The sequence below is a fragment of the Hypoxylon fragiforme genome (assembly GCF_022984875.1).
Source record: "Hypoxylon fragiforme strain CBS 206.31 chromosome Unknown GGS25scaffold_9, whole genome shotgun sequence".
NCBI classification, from domain to species: domain Eukaryota; kingdom Fungi; phylum Ascomycota; class Sordariomycetes; order Xylariales; family Hypoxylaceae; genus Hypoxylon; species Hypoxylon fragiforme.
This window is the reverse complement of record NW_026054764.1, coordinates 2,138,689-2,159,486: the sequence shown is the minus strand read 5'-3', so window position 1 is coordinate 2,159,486 and position 20,798 is coordinate 2,138,689. Positions and strand designations below refer to the sequence as shown.

General features: G+C 49.8%; 5 protein-coding genes across 5 annotated transcripts; 3 read left to right on the top strand and 2 right to left on the bottom strand.

Moving 5' to 3' along the window:
• Window positions 1-982: 982 nt before the first annotated feature.
• On the bottom strand, window positions 983-2,334 carry GGS25DRAFT_525693 (uncharacterized protein; the record flags this gene model as incomplete). Its single annotated transcript, XM_049264841.1, has 2 exons — window positions 983-1,005; window positions 1,065-2,334. 2 exons carry the CDS (start codon window positions 2,332-2,334, stop codon window positions 983-985), a joined length of 1,293 nt encoding a protein of 430 aa, XP_049113307.1.
• Window positions 2,335-7,864: 5,530 nt separating this feature from the next.
• GGS25DRAFT_508122 (putative sodium/phosphate symporter) lies at window positions 7,865-10,401 on the top strand. The gene is made up of 3 exons (XM_049262442.1): window positions 7,865-7,930; window positions 8,135-8,256; window positions 8,359-10,401. Exons 2-3 carry the CDS (start codon window positions 8,195-8,197, stop codon window positions 10,070-10,072), a joined length of 1,776 nt encoding a protein of 591 aa, XP_049113306.1. The 5' UTR covers window positions 7,865-7,930; window positions 8,135-8,194; the 3' UTR covers window positions 10,073-10,401.
• A 2,586-nt stretch (window positions 10,402-12,987) lies between these two features.
• Window positions 12,988-15,458, top strand: GGS25DRAFT_459736 (alkaline proteinase). The gene is made up of 5 exons (XM_049258925.1): window positions 12,988-13,811; window positions 13,992-14,301; window positions 14,366-14,447; window positions 14,543-14,622; window positions 14,696-15,458. The coding sequence occupies exons 1-5, from the start codon at window positions 13,506-13,508 to the stop codon at window positions 15,142-15,144; spliced, it is 1,227 nt and encodes a 408-aa protein (XP_049113305.1). The 5' UTR covers window positions 12,988-13,505; the 3' UTR covers window positions 15,145-15,458.
• Window positions 15,459-17,081: 1,623 nt separating this feature from the next.
• GGS25DRAFT_525688 (putative GPI anchored dioxygenase) lies at window positions 17,082-18,443 on the top strand (the record flags this gene model as incomplete). The annotated part of the gene is made up of 2 exons (XM_049264840.1): window positions 17,082-17,327; window positions 17,442-18,443. 2 exons carry the CDS (start codon window positions 17,082-17,084, stop codon window positions 18,441-18,443), a joined length of 1,248 nt encoding a protein of 415 aa, XP_049113304.1.
• A 443-nt stretch (window positions 18,444-18,886) lies between these two features.
• On the bottom strand, window positions 18,887-20,692 carry GGS25DRAFT_534820 (uncharacterized protein; the record flags this gene model as incomplete). Its single annotated transcript, XM_049265814.1, has 1 exon — window positions 18,887-20,692. The coding sequence occupies exon 1, from the start codon at window positions 20,453-20,455 to the stop codon at window positions 18,887-18,889; it is 1,569 nt and encodes a 522-aa protein (XP_049113303.1). The 5' UTR covers window positions 20,456-20,692.
• Between the last annotated feature and the right edge of the window lie 106 nt (window positions 20,693-20,798).

The following is a 20,798-nucleotide window of genomic DNA, read 5'->3' as shown; positions in this document are numbered from 1 at the left end:
CCATACGCTTTTAGGCTAGTTTGGGCTACGTTAGGCTAGCGATGTATTGTATGGAAGAGCCTTACATACATATGGAAAAGAAAGGCAGGGCAAGGCGGTTCAGCTGTATGTAGGTACAGCCCCGTTCACTGCCGCGTTCTAGATTGTTTCTTTTGGGGCATTGGTCCACGTGCGTAGCGGTGATTATTTGATTAGGGACTTTGGGGGTGTTGTTCTTATTGGGCAGTATGTTAGGGCTTTAAGGCTTCCTGATTTTTTTTTCTTTTGCGTTTTTGGTTGGTTGGTATTTGTTGGCATTTGTTTACTGTGTCGGTGATATATACAGATATGTATGTGTGTACTTGCTAAGTCATCCAACAGGGCAACGGTTATCAGAAGTCTCTTCTGTCTTACCTATCTTCGGTGCCGTATTTGATTAGTTATTTGTTGTAAGGCAATGGATAGGTATGTACATTGTACATACATAGAACCATTCACAGAGATCTATATAGTCAGTACCTGATGAATACTGCCTAAAGTAGGAAATGCATATTTCCCTTCGTCACGCTATATTTCACTTGTCTGTTCTTCATCCTATTTTCTTCTTCTTCGGGGGCGATTTTTATGTGGCTGCCGCCTACCTTGATAGTGAGTTAGTTGGTCGTTAGGGGTGATCAGGGGGGTGACTCATGTAGAGGCGAGGGTTAACTGAGCTGAGAGTTAGGCTGTTAGGGAGTGCTGATGTAGAAAAAGTTCTTATTTTTCACCTTCATAGAATCGTTACTTCGTAGCAACATCCATCGTGACTCATTGGTATGTATATACAGTGATGATAATACGGTTGAAAATGCAAAGGTCAAATGCCTACTACCCAAACCCCGGAGTTGTTTACCTAGATATTTTCCCACCAACGTAATACCTGATTTTCCTTTCCATAACCTGCTATGCTCTTCTTTTTGCCTCGCGTTTATATATGTGCCTAACATAAATATATGTATGTATATTATTTATTATCATATCCAGAATCTAGGGTAGTGCTGTTAGCGATTTAGGTTATCAGAACCATTAGAGAGGGTTCAACTTACGAGATTTTCCATCAAACATATACACAAAGACCCAAAGAGCCCGAGCAGCTGTCCCCCCAGCAATTATTAGGGCGGTGACTTGCCCAACTGCGTATAACGGAGATGTCTTTTGCACCATGTTCACGCTCATTGTGACCTCAGCTGAGACCATGCTTAGCAGTGCCAACACGCTACTCTCCAGAAAGTTGGCGCTGACTGTGACTGGGGCTTCGGAGAACCGCTCGCCCAGTAATAGTACCGAGTAACCCCCGTCCAGATCGCTATGTCCACACGTCTTACACGAGTTGCAATCCCTGCAGATCTTTTCGTTCCAGCGCACGATGGCGCTGTTAAAGGGGTTCTGTATGGGAGGAATGGACTGGTGTGCGTGACAGCGAGCCCGTCTCTTACACACCCTGCAATAGCGACACTGCTCGCAGGGGTGACATCGACAGAAGACATTAGCGCGCCCGCCACGGCAGCGATCACATGGGTCGCACGGGTTTTCCCTGTCCCACTTGTCGGCGTCGTCGAAGGTTTTGGCGCGCGTGATGGCGTAGAAGGAGACGTGGAAGATGTTGATGAAGCGATAGCCAAAGTAAATCCAAAAGGGCTCGATCTCGTTCGGCGAGACCGACGCGCAGTTGCTGAACCATGCCCACCAGAAGACCGAGAAGCAGTTGCAGTCCGTGGTACGCAGCAGGTTGGTAGTGTAGCTCCCGACGAGGACGCCTTCTATGACTAGTCCGAGCACCTGCGCAAGCAGAACGATGCCTACTTGCCACCGCGCTGCTAGAGTCTCCTTGGTGACCAATTGAATGGAGAGGGAGTTCCCCTGGGCGTCGAGAATCAACGACCCTAATATGGCATCGATAGGAGATAGTTCATGACGCGCCAAGGGGACAAGGAGGGCAATAGCTAATGACACGTGGGTGATGATCAAGCCGCCACCGATCTCTTTTACCGCCGTCTTGTAGTAGTGGAAGATGCCCGTGAGCGTGATGAAAAACAGTATACCCACCTGCGTCCAGGCGGCCGCCCGCACCCCGTCCCCTACTATATCCGCGTCTGCATTTTCGCACTGCTCGGGCTCGTCCGCCTGCTTCGCGCGCACGCCCGCGAACGATATGCAGCCGAGGACGAGAGCCAGGAAGGCGGAGGCGTACCCGAAGTAGGCTAGGAATATAGCCTTGGGCTTCCGGATTGTGACGTAGATCTCGACACTGACGAGAAGCACTTTGCAGGCCGCCAGGATGGTGATGGTGTAGAACCCCACCTGTAAAAATACCATGGTGTAGAATTAAACTAGGTTACGCAGGTATCTATCGAGTTAAGGGGAAGTCGAGTCTACGGTGAAAGGCACGGACGGCAGGATTTCAGGGAAAACTTGGGACTCCAATCGTTATACGATCTCACATTTTCTTTCCGAGGGTGGGAATGGGGAGAAGAGGGGAGGTCTACCACCTCACAGAGCCTCAGCACCGTCATTTCGAGTGACCCCTTGTTTATCTTGCTACTGTCCCTACCTACCTAGGTATCTAGATATTACGATAATACTGCCTTGCGTCCACCATTCTAGATACCTGGTTAGGTATATACCTCAATGGCTTCCTGCATACTTGAAGCAGGCTCTGGGTGATATTTTCCTACAGCCCCTTCGCCATTTTCGTCTCTCCGCTCTTTCCATACTGCAAAAAAATAAGAGTTACGCGCGGGCCGCACTGCGCTGCACTGCATATGCAGGAAACTATATGTATATAAGCTGAGAGAGGAGAAACAAGCGGATGTGGCATATAGCCATTGGCTCGATCCTGGGGTGGCTAAGCTGCGGTCGTGGAATGTTTTTGTGGCGTTCTATTTCTCTCAGATCATCGTAAAAGTTCCTTCGGTTAAGTTATGCAGATTGCTCAGCCAATGACACAACCGAGGGCTCCCATGCACACCAAAATCGGTTAGATGTGAACGATGTCACTCACGTATGTAGGACCTTGTGTCGAATGACGGGCTTACATACCTTTCCCTCGCCCCCAAATCCAACCCGTCAGACATCGGTTAGTGGTTAGTAAGACAGGTTTCCTCGGATTTACCACCTGACTGGATCGCCCCCAACACCAGTAGGGTTTCCTCTTTACCCCTTGTTTTTCGTTCCCTGCCCATTTATAAACAATGGCTGTTCTCGATCCATCTTCTGCAGATGTCCTTCTCCACCTACGCCTGCCTCTACGATCGAATCTCACGATTTGTGAAAAGTAACAAAGAAAGAAACAACTCCAAGAAATCTTTTGCCTCAACCACCAAGAGAAAGAAAGAAAGAAAATAAAACTTTCAACCGAAACCAAAGACCAAAAAAAAAAAAAAAAAGGAAAAGAAGAATAATCCAGAAATATAAGAACCCGCGAGGAGAAACAATACAATATAATATAATACATAATATAATATCAGAGAAAGCGGCAAAGAGACAAAGAAAAAAACCATGCCTCAGCTATTCTCCTCCCGATCGTTCGACTCATCCGGCCGAAAATCCCGCTTCGTCTGGCCCTTCTCGCTGCAGAGCGCCAGCAGACTGGACGGCTACCGGCTCCCCGGCTTCAACGCCGCCGCGCACCGGTCGCCGTCCTCGCGCAACTCCTCGCCGCAGCCGTCCTTCGATTCCGAGACCATGAGCGGGAGTGCCTCTGTTCCGTCTCGGAGTGCTGCGAGGATGTAGCTGCAATTTGGTGCGCTTCTTATTTTTTTCTGGGGATATATATAAGGTATGTGGAATAATTCCTTTTGTGAGAAGGAAAAATGAATAAAAAAATATGTGCATAATCTAACATGCTTAACCACAGATCCTTCTAATTCCCGCAGGACGCCTGCGGTCGTCGACTGTGTGGCATGATATAGCCACACACACACCTCTACGCTGTGTCTGCGTGATGCACGACCCAGTCGTGCATTTCAATTGTCGTATTGTATTTTCCCCCAAATTTGCGTGTACATATAAAGAGAAGGAAAGAAACGGAGAGGATGCTGGGGAAACTGGGAACGGAGAAGGGTAGAATGTGGTGGGACATTCTTTTGCCGTGGATGAGTGAGTGGATGGGTCGTGGCTTTGGGTACTTATCTGGGTAGCGATATGTGAATTAAATTAAATTTTCAATAATACACCTGGGACCCTACCGGTTAATGCTAAATTTGAACGCATCCAAAATATCATATCTAGGTATCGTCGTGATGTTGACGGTAAGAAACACCGGATAGTTCGATCCAACATAGAGGTGTATGGGGGTAGGTAGTTACCCTAGGATTGGAGTAGAAGTTGTTCCTGGTGCTGTGCTTTGGCCACCGCTGTCTCCGTGGAATGAATGCTGATAATCTGGCCCACAACAAAGCTTCTGCACCTTGTAGATGATGTTCATGGTCCGAGGTTCCTTGAATAAAGTGTTGGTTCTCGAGTGGGCTGAACAGAACGCCCTGTCCCGGCAGCCTACCCAACAAAGTTGGAGGACTAAAGATTTGGTAAAACCGCCTAGGGGGGAAGGAGTGCTGCTCGGGTCCACGGTTTGCGACGTGGATATAGATCTCGTGACGAGTAATAGGTGTCGACATTCTTCGTTGCCCCTGAAAGGGGGGTCACCGTTTTCTATAGGAAAGGTTGTGTTCGAGCATTATGAGTACTATAGCAGCATCTCTTATTGTATTCGAGAGACATTATCCTGGATATCAGGTTATGGTCGTTTCTAGTTGCGTCGTATCCGATATTTCCCTACCATGTGCCCAGGAACGACGTTGTTGAGTCGTTGTGCATGGACAGACCTCGGGAGACTATTGCAATTGTACGTCATGACGATATTCATGCAATCTATAATAAGCTGCCTTAAACACAATATATCGAACGCAACGATCATGGGAATATAGGTAAGTAATCGCTATTATAGATGTTATAGGCCTATAGACATGTATGAGTACGATGACTTCAGGGGCAACATACCTGATAACTAACGCAACAACGGGAACGGAAAAATCGCCAGCACCTACTAACAACAAATAATAAAGCAACCATCCCATATGAAAGACCAGGAGTCGAATAATGGATGTATGTTGATCCGATCTCCAAAGGGTCTCCTGATAAAAGAATGGAAGCGTAGCATCACTTGCCACTAGCCCGCAACCTCTTGGGATGGCTTGCACCCGCAGTGGCCTGGTAATCATTTGATAGCCTTTGTCGATATATTCAGCACCTCCATCATACGACCTTAACAATTCCGATTACGAGCTGCCGAATCAGTGCCACGTTCCTAGCCCTGGTATGACACGGGCAACGAAGCTGGACGTTGAGAGGTTCCAGCTCAAAGCAACTAGCCTATCAACTAGTATCAAGCTATACACCCGACGCCTTGGATTCAGCTTGTTTTGCAGGTCTGGAAAGGGTAAGAGCCTAAAGAGCCTAGGTTGGAAAAATATAAGGGTTTACACTATTTCTTTTCTTAGCCCTGGGGGCTTTCCTTTCTTAGCCCCTGTTATAGTATAGTGCATATCTCCTAGCTAAGCTACATTGAATTAGGCTTATTTATAAGTCCACGGGCAAATAAATAGTTTTATGCCTGGGTGTTTGTTTTTTTTTCCTGAAGCGATGTGAGTAGCTAGGGAGGGAGGTAGGTAGGTAGGTAGGTACTGGCCTAGGTTAGGTTAGTCAAATATGCCGGCGTTGATTCGAGCTGCTTCCTAGTTTCCCGCTTGTATTTGTTGGTCTTCGCGGGGATACGAGCTACTTGCATTGGCGAGTCATATCGGACGAGTCTGGATCGATGGGAGCTTTTTTTTCTTTTCCAGAAGCATGATCGAACTCGGCCGGGTAGAAAGGGCTGATGGTATGCAGATGTATAGACTTGGTGTTGGCGAAAGAGTTTTAAAGATGTTTAAGGCCGATCTCGATAGGACGCTAATGTACACGCCTCTCTGGCATTGCTTCGTTTGGTTAGGATTCAACCTGGAAATATGGTTTCTCGTGAGTACCTCGGTATGTAAGGGGTTGACTTGATCCTCGGAGGTCCCAGTTGCTCAAACGAGGGAGCATATCCGCGGGTATTCTGTCAACTCAGCCCAGTGACATCAATAGTTCTGAGCCTTACCTCTCTCCGCGCTGTCAACGCAATGTTCACAAACTCCAATTGCAAAATAACTTCTATAAACCGACTAGTACTCCGAAGTTAGCTTCGGGAGGCATCTACTATAAAGATTTAAACATCAAAGAAGTTCTAGAATCATTCGTCACTATACCCACCCACCGTACGAGCGGCTCGGTCTAACTAACCTGCTAAAGAGGGGACTAAATTGGGGACCTGATCCCTTTGATCCCTTGGCCCTGGACCTTTTTGCAACGTAGAAGAGCGCACGTGTTGCTGTTGATACGATACACGTGCTCCAAACGTTTCGTGAAGATATTCCTTGAAATTTTTGATGCCTTTTTTTTTTTCTTTACCAATTCTTGCACATCGCAGGAATCAAATCTGCCCACGATGGCAAACTTGGCAACGGGTCGAACGAACGAAGATCGCATTACCTCCGAGGAATACACCTACCTCAAGCAATGGCTATTTTTATCTTTGTTTGGCATTTTTTTTTCTTTTTTTTACATAAAACCAAAACATTGAAACAAGCAGCGACCTCACATTTAGAAGCATAATGTTATGCGCCAATGGCGTTTTACTTCGAAACATCTTGGTGGCTTGAATCTTGTCACCACCACCCCCCACGTGCTTCAAAGTTATTTATGTATGTATGACCGACAGACAGCCCTGGAGCCCTTTCGAGTATGTAACGTGTAACTCGCCCACCCATCCCTTAGGCCCTGGAAAATTTTTCTTGGGTCTTTTCTTGTCAGTTTTAGGATATGTTAATACCTGTGGTACATAAGCCTTGGAAGATAGATGCCCAGGGCACTAAAAGCTGAAGCGCATTAAGCTACGAAAAGACAGGCTGCAGCTTAACGGACACTAAGACCAGTTTAGTATGAATAAGCTCAACGTGTATTTAGACCTAGGGTATTGGAGGTTGTTGAATTCAATTCGGATGATACGACGTCAAATTCAATTCTATGCGAGGGTACGATGGCAAGGAGATGATTTCATATGAGTGACGCAAGAGCTGAAAAAAAGGATGTTGATTTAATTGGAGTATATGCGTATCTAATACTATCTATCCATGCTGACTGTAGTACTGTAGCACCAGCTGGATTAGACAACCAACATACTATGTCAACATATTATGTAGTTACTTCACAGCAATCTTTAATCTAGAACCTTTCCACTACAGCAAAACGAAACAGCAGGTCCTTACTGCTCTCAGATTCCTACCAAGATCTTGGTTGGTCCGTGGTCCAGCTGCTGATACAGCCCCTTGCCTGTAAGTGCCCGGGCGACTGGATCCGACAAGGGTTGCGAGGCTCCATATTAAGCCGCTCACGACGGCAGATCCATCCACGTGGGGTATTTGACACCATTCATTGGACGATGGGCTCTCCGGGGTATGCTGGGGGCCTGTCTTCCGCCAAGAGCCTCAGCCGTGAACACGCCGCGAGCCAGAGCGAACCATCGTCAACAATTGCCTACCTCTCACATATCAGGTCCGATATTGATACTATGAGATGTCCCTCTCTGGACGTGCCAAGCTGCGCCAAGTTAGTCAACCTGCTTAGACAATGACAAGCGAAACAAGCTTCCCTGGGACTTTTTTCTTGTCCTTGCCTCAATGGCAAAGAGGGTTGGTTAGCCTTTTGGCTTTCTACCTTTCTATGTGTATACTTTAGTTTCTTAGGGGACGCGAGAAAAGTGGCTTACTTTAGATACGCTAGACATCATCCTTTCGCGGCATGCTACCATAGAAAAAAGTGAAGTTAACTTTCCCTAGTAGCCAACGCCGTTAGTTTACTTAGTTACCTTCGGGCTATACCCGTAAATTCAATTTCCCCTCGGTGAATCCATTAAGAGATAGGAAGTTAGTGTTTAAGGTTAGGAACGGAGATAGGATTCCAGGGAGATATATAATACAACCTCCTCCTCTCCTTCTTTCCTCTTACCCCTTGATTCTGATAAGCAGTAACTACTTACCTTCAAGGCATCGACCATCGACATCGATACCGAGGAGCATTCTCTCATTGAACCGCCAAAATGGTTCTCGAACAGTACACATACGTTTTTGTCATCGGCACACTGTTTGCCATGCTCGATGCCTACAACAATGGAGCAAGTAAGTTGATCAACAGTCCTCGAAAGATCATCTTCTATACACACCAACGTGTGTTAGTGAGATGATAAAGAGTCTTGATACTAACCATCTTAATAGACGATGTTGCAAATGCCTGGGCCACCAGTGTTTCGTCCCGATCAATCACTTACAGACAAGCCATGGTATTCGGCACCATATTCGAAATGCTCGGAGCTATCACGGTCGGCGCTCGTACCGCCGAGACAATCAAGAACGGCATCATCCCCAACGACTCCTTCGGTGACAACGCCGGTGTTCAGATGATGGCCTTCACCTGCGCTCTCATCGCCGCCTCTTCATGGGTGATGTGGTGTACACGACACTCCGCCCACGTCTCCTCCACCTACTCTCTCATCTCCGCCGTCGCTGGTGTCGGTGTTGCGACCGTCGGCGCCTCCAAGGTCCAGTGGGGCTGGAACGGTGGTAAGGGTCTCGGTGCCATCTTCGCAGGTCTCGGCATGGCGCCCTGCATCGCTGGTGGATTCGGCGCCGCCATCTTCATGCTTATCAAGCTCGTCGTGCATGTCCGCAAGAACCCCGTCCGCTGGGCTGTCTACACTTCGCCGTTCTTCTTCCTCATCGCCGGCACCGTCTGCACCCTGTCCATCGTCTACAAGGGCTCCCCGAACCTAGGATTGAACAAGAAGCCCGGCTGGTACGTCGCCGCTGTTACCATGGGCTGTGGTGGTGGTATCGCGATCCTGTCCGCTCTCTTCTTCGTCCCCTTCGTACACGCCAAGGTCATCCGCAAAGACCACTCCGTCAAGTGGTACATGTTCCTCCAGGGCCCTCTCCTCTTCAAGCGCCCCGCCGTCGCAGTCTCCGAACGCGCCGCCGTCCCCAACTACGCCGTCATCCAGGAAGACGAGGACCAGGCCTCCTCCACCCGCTCCCCCGAATCCATCTCCGACAGCCACACGCAGACCGGCGACCACGAGAAGAACCTCGTCGCCGTCGAGGCCAAGCAGGAGACCTACAAGGAGATCATGGCGCACGGCGAGAGCAAGCTCCACGCAAAACTCCTCGAGAGCCGCGGGCCGATGGGCTGGGCGATGCGCACGCTGCGCGACAACCCGATGGGGCCCGGCGAGATCTACGAGACGAGCAACATGAAGATCCTGTGCAAGCGCATCCCGGCGACCATCGTGTGCGGCGCGCTCTACGGCTTCCACTACGACATCCACGCGGCGCAGAGCGGGCTGGCGGGCACCCCCGAGGGCAAGCGCATGCAGCGCGTGTACGCGCACGCCGAGAAGTACCCCAACGAGGTCGAGCACACGTACTCCTTCATCCAGATCCTGACGGCCTGCACCGCGTCCTTCGCCCACGGCGCCAACGACATCGGCAACTCGGTCGGCCCCTGGGCCGTCATCTACTCCGCCTGGTCCACCGGCAGCGTCGCCGCCTCCAAGGCCACCGTCCCCGTCTGGCAGCTCGCGGTCCTGTCCGCCATGATCTCGATCGGCCTCATCACGTACGGATACAACATCATGAAGGTCATGGGCAACAAGATCACCTACCACTCCCCCAGCCGAGGCTCGTCCATGGAGATGGGCGCCGCTATCACGGTGCTCGTGTTCTCGCAGTACTCGCTCCCCGTCTCGACTTCCATGTGCATCACGGGCGCTACCGTGGGCGTCGGTCTTTGCAACGGCACCCTCAAGGCGGTCAACTTCCAGCGAGTTGGGCTTCTGCTGCTCTCGTGGATCGCAACGATCCCGATTGCGGGTACCCTGGGTGGTGTGCTCATGGGCCTGTTCCTCAATGCGCCTCACTTTTAGACGTTTTGTTGATCAAGGGATGGGATTGCATGAGATGATGTGATGTGATGTACTAAAAAGAATTTGCTTTTTTTTTCTTTTTTTTTTTTTTCTCGATTTCGATACCAAAGAGTTAGAATAAAGGGTGCATGTGTGCTTTCGGGACATGCAGAGAGGCACCTTGGGGGTATACTAGGTACCTTGTATGTGTGTAATGGAATGGTTGGATGGAACGCATGGAAGGAAGGATGCATGGAATTATAAAGGAGTATTTGGCGATCATAAAGAAATGGCATACAACATTTTTTTTTTCTACAATTTACAAGAGTTTACTTGCATTCTTGACTTTGAGGTGTTTGATGCATCGTGACTTTCCTGGTATTGAGCTAACCTACAATTGTTGGAATGTGGTCATGTGATTGATAGACTAACTACAAGGTACCTAGGTTAGACATGTCAGTGATGTCACCTGTAACTGATCACGTGGCACGAATGTCTCTGCTGGGTAGGTAACGCGTTCGTTCGGTCTTATTATGGGGGACGCTTTCAAGAAGTCTTTTAGCCACCCCTGTAACTAAGTCTTTCAGTCCGGTGCTAACAACCTTGGAACCTTGGAAGTAAATCTGCCGCTGCTGGAATGCCCAATCCAGCTACCTAAACAGAAATGGCTTCCTTTTGCTATTGAAAAGGGGCCAAGGACTCAAGACTTATAGCAGGTTTTTTTTTTTGGCAGTGGGCAATAGTTAGAACTTGGTAAACCAAATTGGCACCAGTTGATATCTTTTTCTTGATAGATGACGACAGGGTCCTCGAGGAATTATCGATCGTTTGCATATGCCATTCAGGTACCTCGGTACTTACGTGGAATATTATACCCATCTCCACTTAATAAGGTATTGTGCTTTTAGTCCGTGCACATGGCATTAGTTACCTCCGATCTTGTTAACGTCAAATCTGAACTTGATTATCCTTGATTTCAGAAGAGACAAAGATAAGACATAGAAGGCGAAATGGGTTGCATGGAGATACAGCTGACACTATTATGTTTATCTTGTGATATATACTTTAATTGAATAGTGAGCATTGCAATTTCTATGTCTTACACCGACTGACTGACTACAGGATCATGCTTACCATTATTAGGAACAAAGTACTAGATAATATAGACTTATCATACCCGAACCTTAGGTATATCAGGTTACAGGTATGTTGGTTGATTTGATATCAGAGGCCGAGGTCTTCCATCCAAGTATCTATGGATATTGTCTTATTATCTAAGCTCATGCCTATGGGATGCAATTCCGAATACATATGGTATAATATTAGGTACGTAACACAATGCCGTGAGCTATGTAACCCAAACATTGAAATATTCAAGTTGTCGACGACTCGGAATACTGGGTATATGCATATGTACTATGTAATACCCCACAGATAAGACGCACATAAATCCCCTACTGCATATAACCCTCCATCTGCATCTGCATTTTAGTTATTCAACACGCATTTAGCACGCCTAAGTAAGGATGAGCACGGGCCTGTATTGACTTAAACCCTCCAACTTGTTCCCACCTTTCCCACTTCCCACTTCTCCCACCCCACGTCTCGACCTTTTGCACATCTTTGCAAACTACAACCTTCAAATCTCTTCGTGCTAAATCTAGACTATCTACTCTAAATTTAGTCGCGTGTCACTCCTGTACACTTTATACAATAGGTAGTACCTAATACAGCAGAAAGGAAGTTATCTAGCTCACGAGACCTATATTTCTAGGTGATGTAGTATTGCAGATGGACTGCAAATCCTAGAGAACTCCATGGAAACCAGGTTTCTTTTTCCTTGGGGGTTTTCTTCCTTTTTCCTTTTTTTTTTACGAGAAAATCCTTCTAGCCATTGCACTGCCTGTTCCTGCACCATTTTCCTCGCTGTCGCCATTCGCAGTTGTCTCGATGTCATCCTGCGCAGGCGGAAAGGTAGCCAGAATCATGTTGGTCATGCCTTCGCGCCATTCTGTATAGATGAACGTGATGCGATTGTGCTGGGGGGTAGCTGGACGAAAACGGCAGCTCTGAAGCCCTGGAGTTCATATATTCTGGCCCAAGTTACATCGCCCCCTTGACTCGAAGGTAGCCAGCCAGGGGCTGCCGTGTCCACCAGCCTTGGCGTAGTCGGTTCACTCAGTCCAGCCCAGTCAGATATGCTTAACGGACTTAATCTCCAATGTATTTCCATCTCCCGAGCTATCCTTGCCGTAACACCGTTTGCCGGCGCCACCCCCCGACCTCTTTCACAAGCTCACTTCAGCAACGACCTTCCCCAAGTTCATCGTGCCAAGATTGAGTTGGCGCCCATTCTCAGCCCCGCCCTTGATGATAACCATCCCGGGACGTTAACACATGCTTTGTTATTGGTGGATTACACGACTGTCCGATGAAAGTGGTCGAGAGAAGGTAGGGAGCCCATCTTGCTGGGCCTTGCTCTCCTCGCCGCTACTACCCAGGATTCGAATGGCTCCAGTGGAGTTATGTGTTTCCAGGAATCATGGTTGAATGAGTTGTTCTGATGCCTCGAAATACAATGAATTGACTGAAACCCAATACCGCACAAACTTATCATCATGAGACCGAGCGGCAGTCTATTTCAGACCCCGCAATCATCATTTAGTTTCCTTAGATGTTGGCCATTTTCATTATCTTTCCCTTCCTATATAATTCGACCATTGCTAAGCTATTATTTCTTGGTCTGTAGTTGATCTTTGCCTGAATAGTTGATATAAGGCTAGACTCCAGAGCCCTCTTGTAGAAGGGTTATCGAAGCAAGGTCCCTGCCGATCCGGTATGGCATGCCGTATGCGGCTGACTTGGCCGTAGCCACCTATCACACCACCAGATACTTCCAAAGCAACCGCACCTCGGCCTAACTCTGGGTTCGCTAGCTTTCCTCTACGTCCTATCTTGCTGCCAACTTCACTCTAAAGCGCATGAGTAGTATTGCCAAGCGAACTGCTGTCCAGTCAGCGCCCCCTCGAATGTCATAACGAATTATTGCGTCAAATGGTGACCATCGAGGATAACCCTCTGATTAAGCTCAAATCATCACTTACCTGAGCTCTACGCTTCAGTCTACCTGAGATCCATATCCCTCCTTCCGTATTTTGAATCGCGTAATGGCCATTGCATGGTTCCTTCAGTCGATCCCCCATAGGACCTAGATCTGATTTGGGAAGCTCGATGAGAACCTTGTGAACCTCGTCTAAGAGGCCATGGTCTTACCTTGTTGTGGTAGTTGTAGGATGTTGCCGTTAACCGCGATATTCTCATGGCTTGAGGAGTTCAAGAGCCGTGAGAAATGCCTATATAAACCGTTGTGGTCGCTCAAGTTTATGGTATCTGAAATAATCCACCAACCCTAACTCATAGTCCTCCATCTTTTCCACCTGATCCATTACTCATCATGGCTAGCCTTCGTCGCCTTGCGCTCTTCTTTGGAGCTTTGCTCCCTGCTGCCTTTGCTGCCCCTACTCCGGCTGCTCAGCAGAAGCGAGAAGTTGTCCCCAACAAGTACATCATCACGCTTAAGGAGGGCGTCACCTCCGAGGACTTCAAGTCCCACGTGAACTGGGCTCGTGATGTCCATGCTCGCAGCTTGGGCAAGCGTGACACCACCGGTGTCTCTCACGAATACCAGATCGCCAGCTTCAACGCCTACGCCGGCGAGTTTGACGAGGCCACTCTTGAGCAGATTAAGAGCAGCCCTGATGTACGTTCCATTCTTTTCACCCATGCATCTTGTCATATGTATGGGCCTGTTAAGGGGCGATGACTTTCAAACATTCCGTTTCAGTTGCCTCTTCCCAAAGGGCCAACATCCGGAATGATCAGCTATAGATATCATACTCGTGTAATATTCGGGCATCCCCAAGACTAACCTCCATGGCAGGTTGCTGAGATTGAGGAAGACCAAGTCTGGTACCTCTACGATGAGACTCCTGAGGTCTCCAAGAGAGCTCTTACCACACAAACTGGAGCTACCTGGGGTCTCGGCACCGTTTCCCACCGCACTAGTGGCTCTACCTCGTACATCTACGACAGCGCCGCTGGCAGTGGCACTTACGCCTACATCATAGACACTGGTATTCTAGCTACGCACCAACAGTTCAGCGGTCGTGCCTCGCTCGGCTACAACGCAGTTGGCGGCAGCGATGCTGATGCTGTCGGCCACGGAACCCACGTTGCGGGTACTATTGGAGGTGAGTGGATGAAATGGCTCCCTTCTGTTGCTTGTGATGGCTGGTTCTAATTCATACGTTATAGGCTCTACCTATGGTGTCGCCAAGCAAGCCAACATTGTCGCCGTCAAGGTGTTCCAGGGAACTAGCAGCACCACCGCGATCATGTAAGTTTTTACCCCCGAGACATATCTCAGCTGTGTCTCAGCAGCTTCATACACGGCTGCCCAGAAGAGCAATTACTTACGTTTTCATGTCACAGTTTGGACGGATACAACTGGGCCGTCAACGATATCACCACCAAGGGCCGCGCTAGCGTTTCTGCTGTCAGCTTGTCGCTAGGTAAGTGATACAATCTGGAAATGAAAGCCTAACTAGTAATCAAATCTGACTAACATTTCTCTTCCTTTCACAGGTGGTGGCTTCTCATCTGCCTTCAACAGCGCCGTCAACTCTGCCTACAGCTCTGGTGTCCTCTCCGTCGTCGCCGCCGGAAACAGCGCCACTGATGCTGGCAACACATCCCCTGCCTCTGCTGCTAACGCGATCACTGTCGGTGCTATCGACTCTTCCTGGCGTATTGCCTCCTACAGCAACTACGGAAGCGTTGTAGACGTGTTTGCCCCCGGTACCGATGTCCTCTCTTCCTGGATCGGCGGCAACACTGCCACCAACACCATCTCCGGCACCTCGATGGCCACCCCTCACGTCACCGGTCTTTCACTCTACCTGATCTCGGTTGAGGGTCTTACCACCCCTGCTGCGATCACCAGCCGCATCAAGGCTCTCTACACCACTGGCAAGCTCACTGGCATCCCCAGTGGCACCGTCAACGCTGTTATATACAACGGAAACGGCGCATAAAGACTGGGTCGAGCGACAACTATTTCAGATGGAAACAGCGATAGCGACTAATGAAGGGTTGATAATCTTGCCAGGATTGGATATACTGCTACGCCGTCAGGAATGGTTGGTTATGATGTTAGGGATTGGTGATGGAACTCACCACGCGATGAATGAAAGTCATGTCATACGAGTGCTATTCTAGAAGCCCTGTTCCTAATTATACAATTATCTGGCTTCTGGAACTTGTCTAATCCTCCTCGCTTCGTGTGCATCCCTACCTAAGTACCTACCTAACCTAAACTCTTGGCCCCTTAAAAAAATCCTTCGTAGATTGATCTGACACACTTCGTAAGTACAGGCTCCGTATGTAAGAAAGCCCCTCTCGGCTGTGGTAGTGATTGTGACAAGAGGGTCATATGATGACTATAAAAATAATCAAATAATCAGTAGTAAAGCTGGCGATTTAATTCGTCGAAGCGTATTGTGCATCGTCCCTAGGTAGATGATTATTAGGTAGGTAGTATATTTAGGCTGATCCAAAGTGTTATGGCAATGCGCTCTGGTTATATACCAGGTGCCTACCTATATACCGACATAGGTACCTAACCTAGTACTTGGGTGGGAATAATTTTCCTACGAACTGGAAATGCAAATCAATACCCCATTCCCCAAAACAGCGCATGAGGCCAAGCAAGAGCCGAACACATGCCACGAGATATGGGTTAGGTGTAGGATAAGAGTCGCACGCAGAGCGCACTCGAGGCGTGACTCGCTCGCAAGTAGCCGAACACCCGCCTACATGCTTATAGGTGCCTCCTACTTAGGCATATATAGGTACGTAAGTACGTTGTTGTCTTACTGTAATGCAACTCGTCGTACCACGTCCCTGGAAACCCGACCAATCACAATCGTCGGATATCTTGCTTATATTGCATATATACCAAGCCAAGGACGCCAGATAGACAGGCCTAACATACGGGCAGGCATGTGCAGGGTATACAATAAGAGCCGAAGCGAGGACAATTCTTTTTATTTAGGGTATTAGACGAGAGTCTGGGGTACTTATGTACATATAGCAGGGCGATAAAAGGGGTGGATTCGGTTTCGAAATGCGGTAGGTAGATTTAGCCTCATTCTGGGGAAATGGGACTTCGAGTACTTACCTACCTACCCTACCTACCCTAACTACCCTGAACAAGATACATACATACGCACACTCCCAAACGTAAACGCATGTGTTTTCTCCCGGGCCCGGTACTTCCTCCCCCATGGTGATCGCCACGCAATTGCCTCTTTCATCGAGCAGAGAAGGCGGCGTCCAAGACCGGATAAAGACGCGCGACCAACAAGTAGAAAAGGGGGGCAGAATAGCGAGAGAGCGAAAGAAAAATGGCTTTTTACTTACCCTCATACCTATAATTCTCACCCTAAAGTAGAATTGGATCCAGGAATGAGGTTCTGCGGGGTCCTGTGGCATGGCACTTTTTTTTTTACTTACTACTTACCTACCTACCTTCTAGGTAAGGTGCCTATTTAATTTCTTTCACTTTTCCTTTTAGGAGGGATTTGATTTCATCAATACCTACCAAGTGTATATACCCTATTGCCGGCCTCGCCGCGACGGAAAGTATCGTCTGCCGTGGTCGTTTCATTCTTGGCGGTCCTGATGGAGAAATAAAGCGCTGAGGAACGTAATATGTGGTTCCGTGGATATGAGAGATGTTGCTTAAACGTATCAAATAGATGTGTATGGGTGAATGGGTGAGTGAGTAAGTAAATGAGTGAGCGACTAAAAAGGAGGCTATATCCCCATTCCCCATTCCCCATTTTCCCCTATCCTCGGGGAATTTCTTTTCTGGGGGGAACCTTTCACTCACTCACCATCTCTCTATACCGCGACTTTATCAAGCCCACCCTTCACGAAAGTTGTGGGTATACGCACATCTTCAGCAGCAATGGTGTTCGTGCCCTCGATAGCGGCCACGTTGGCCGCGGCCTTGGCTTTGACTCCCGTCCTCGTAGCGGGACACCCCGGAGAGAAATACGGGAAGCGAGAGGCCATGGAGGAGATGGGGAATGCCCACGTCGTTTCGACGATGAATGCGAGGGCTTTGGAGGCGTGCCAGAATTCGCCGGCCGTTAAGGCGCGCAAGGAACGTGCTGGTGAGTCTACCACCACCCCCTTTATCCTGCTGCCCTCGGTCTGCTGGATGGAAAGTCACCATATGCCTGGATAGGCAGACTGGAAATAGGAGCTTCTTATGAGCACAGATACTCTAAAGTTGGGTGGAAAATCGCTAACTCAACATCTCTAGTCGCTCGACGCGCAGAGACATTCGCACGACTTCGTCGGGAAAGGAACATTGAGAACGGTATGCAACATCCCCGTGCCCACCTGCATACCCAGCTCGCTAAAACCGTCTTCTAACCCACCCCTCTCTCCCACCACAGCCCCCTGGCTCCACCGCCGCGACGCCGCCTCCCTGCAAAAATGGGCAGCGCAGTCGCACGACAAGACAGGGACCGTCGACTTCGACAAGGACACGCCCATCTCCGACATCTTCGGCTCGAACACGAGCTGCGTGCTCACGCCCGACAACGCCAACGGGCCGTACTTCGTGTACCAGGAGCGGATCCGCAGCGACGTCGTCGAGGGCACCGCCGGCGTGCCGCTGCACCTCGAGCTGCAGTTCATCGACGTGCAGACGTGCGCGCCGGCGGGGGCGGGGGCGGGGGCGGGGCTGCTGATCGACACGTGGTCGTGCAACGCGACGGGGGCCTACAGCGGCGTGAGCGCGCGGGGCGAGGGCGGGCTCGGCACGACGTACCTGCGCGGGGCGCAGGTCGCGGACGGCGACGGCGTCGTCAGCTTCGACACCATCTTCCCGGGCCACTACCAGGGGCGCGCGACGCACCAGCACCTGATCGCGCACGTCGGCGCGCGCGTCCTCCCCAACGGCACCTACTCCGGCGGCACCGTCGCCCACCTCAGCCAGCTGTTCTTCGACCAGGCCCTGCGCGACGCCGTCGAGGCCACCCCGCCCTACAGCGCCAACACCATCCCCCACACCCCGAACCTGCGCGACTGGTTCACCGGCTACGCCGCCACCCCGGACTACGACCCCTTCCCGAACTATGTCATGCTGGGCGGGAGTCTGGACGACGGGCTGTTCCTGTGGGCGGAGCTGGGGCTGAACACGTCGTCGAACTGGGATTACTATGCGCCGTATGCGGCGACGTGGAAGGAGGGGGGAGGGTACGATAATCCGGATTTTGACTTTAGGGCTGTGGCTAGTCCGCCGCCGACGCATGGGTAAGGGGGTGGAGGAGATTTGGTAGGTAGATTCTGTTATGGTTGGTTTGGAATAGCCAGGCTAGTTGGATGTATGGGTTAGGGTGGCTCGCTTGCTCGGTAGAATATTGTGAGAGATGCGGTAGTAATATTACGGAATGATTTTTTTTGTTGCCTCCCACAGGATATGTATGCTTGTCTTTGCCTGTTTAAGGGGCTAACCCAATGTTACAACCCACTGTTATTGTCTGTGTTGAGGTAGATATGGGGTAGGTGTCTCATAAACATCAGATTCGTATATTCTTGGACTAAAATATCAAAACGCTAGAAATGAATCCCCCCAAATGATGTCGCTGCAAGTAGCCCAAATATCGTAATCATATTGAACCCCTTTCCGCCGCGTCCCCCTTCTCCTCCCCCTTCGCCTCAAAACACGCACACCTTAAGCCTCGCAGGCATCAACTCACATCATAAATAAACCAAGTCCCAATCCCCTCCCCTCCCAACCACTGATTCCACCCCTAACCTCTCCACCGGTAACACCTCATCCCTCCCCCCAATCCAAAACATACAGTTCCCATCCGCATCCGCATCCGCATCCGCATTCCCTAAACCCCTATACCACGCAGCCCCAACACACTCCCTCACGACCCCCTCTCTCGCCCTGGAAATCGCCTCCCGTTCACACATCTCAAGACACTCTCTTTGCGATCCTACGTTTACTTTTCTCTCTTCCCCCTTTCCTCCTCCCTTCTCATCGTTCCCCTTGCCCTTGCCCGGATCCTTGCCCCAAGGAAACGAAGGAACCAAAGGCGTCCCGCACCGAACGCGATACGAGCGCTCGAACTCGCGGCGTATGGCGCGCGTTTCGTCGTCGTTGATTGCGGCGGTGAGGAGGTGGCGGAGTAAGGCGGCAATATCATTACTGTCACCACTGCGACTGCTGCTGCGGGTGCGACTGCTGCTACTCCTGCTGTCAATACTACTACTACCACTGCTACTGGCGGCAGCGGCGGCGATAACGATGGAAGTGGTAGGAGTAGGCGTGGTAACATGCTCAAGCCCGGCAATACCAAGTAGGTTTAGGTGGAGGGCTAGGTCGTGTGGGTCTAGGGCGGTGATGGTGGTTACGTCGAGGTTGAAGTAGGGAGATTTGCAGTACCCTGGGAGAGTAGGTGGCGGCGGCGGAGGTGGTGGTAGTTGTGGAAGAGAGGGGATGGTGGGAGCAGGAGGAGCGGGATCAAGAGCAGAGGTAACTGGACGTTCTGCGGGAGGGGCTTGCGGTTGCGGTGTTGATATAGATAGTGCAGGAATATAAATCGAGGATTCTTGCGATGGAGACGGCGAGGAGATTGTGCTGGTTATTAAAGTAGAAGAGGGCTTATTACTCGGCTGGCTAGCATGTAGTTGAGTTGTAGGTGTTGATGTTGTTGATAATAACGAGGTATCTGACGTTTCTATTAAACGCGTGACTTGAACAGTAGACTCTATTGATATCGTGGTGCATGTCGTCGACTGTGCTGGTCTTACACGAGTCTTCATCGTAGACAAGGGGCCATGGCGGTAGAGAGTTGATGTGCTGTGACTCTCTTGGCCTCCTTTGCTTGTCTGTACTTCGTCATCATCATCATCATCATCATCATTATTACCATCCCCTTTTCGATCACCTCCACCACTACCCATAGGCACACCCCCCTGCGCCAGTCTCCCCGGCCTTTCAAACGTCGGTAGTCTCAACCCCTGCTGCTGCTGCTGCTTTGGCGGCAATGTCGCCTCACCCGTCGGCCGCAGCACGGCCACAGTCGGATACACGTACTGCTCACGATACGCATCCACCATACTCGGAACCGGCTCCGAGGGCTTGATGCAGATCATCCCCGACTGGACATCGATTCGTTGCTGGGGAATATCTGGAATGCGGATGTGGACGGTGCTGCAGACGTCGAATAAGCGGGCCGCTGCCGCTGTCATATCCAGCATGCAGCCGCCGTTGGACGGGACGTATTGGACCGCGATTTGGGCGAGTGTTGTCGCCATGGTTTCTCTGCCTCCCGATATATTCGTTGTCGTAGGTAGCAGGTTGGTAGAATGATGTCCGGCCTTGATTAGACAATATGTAGTATGGAGTAATATAGGTACGCCCAAAAAATATAAATAGTAAAGATTAACAAGACACTCTATGTTATATAACAGCGATATAATAAGGCCGCCAGAGCGCGACTGTATTATTTGTTAGTATGTTCGCTGTGTAAAGATGCATAGGGGGTTGATGTGTATTAATGTGACTTGTGTTAGATAATAGTTTCGAAGGAAGACGACGGATGATCGACAGCTTCTTATATAACTATCTGTAAGCCTTGAGGTTACTTATGGCTGACTT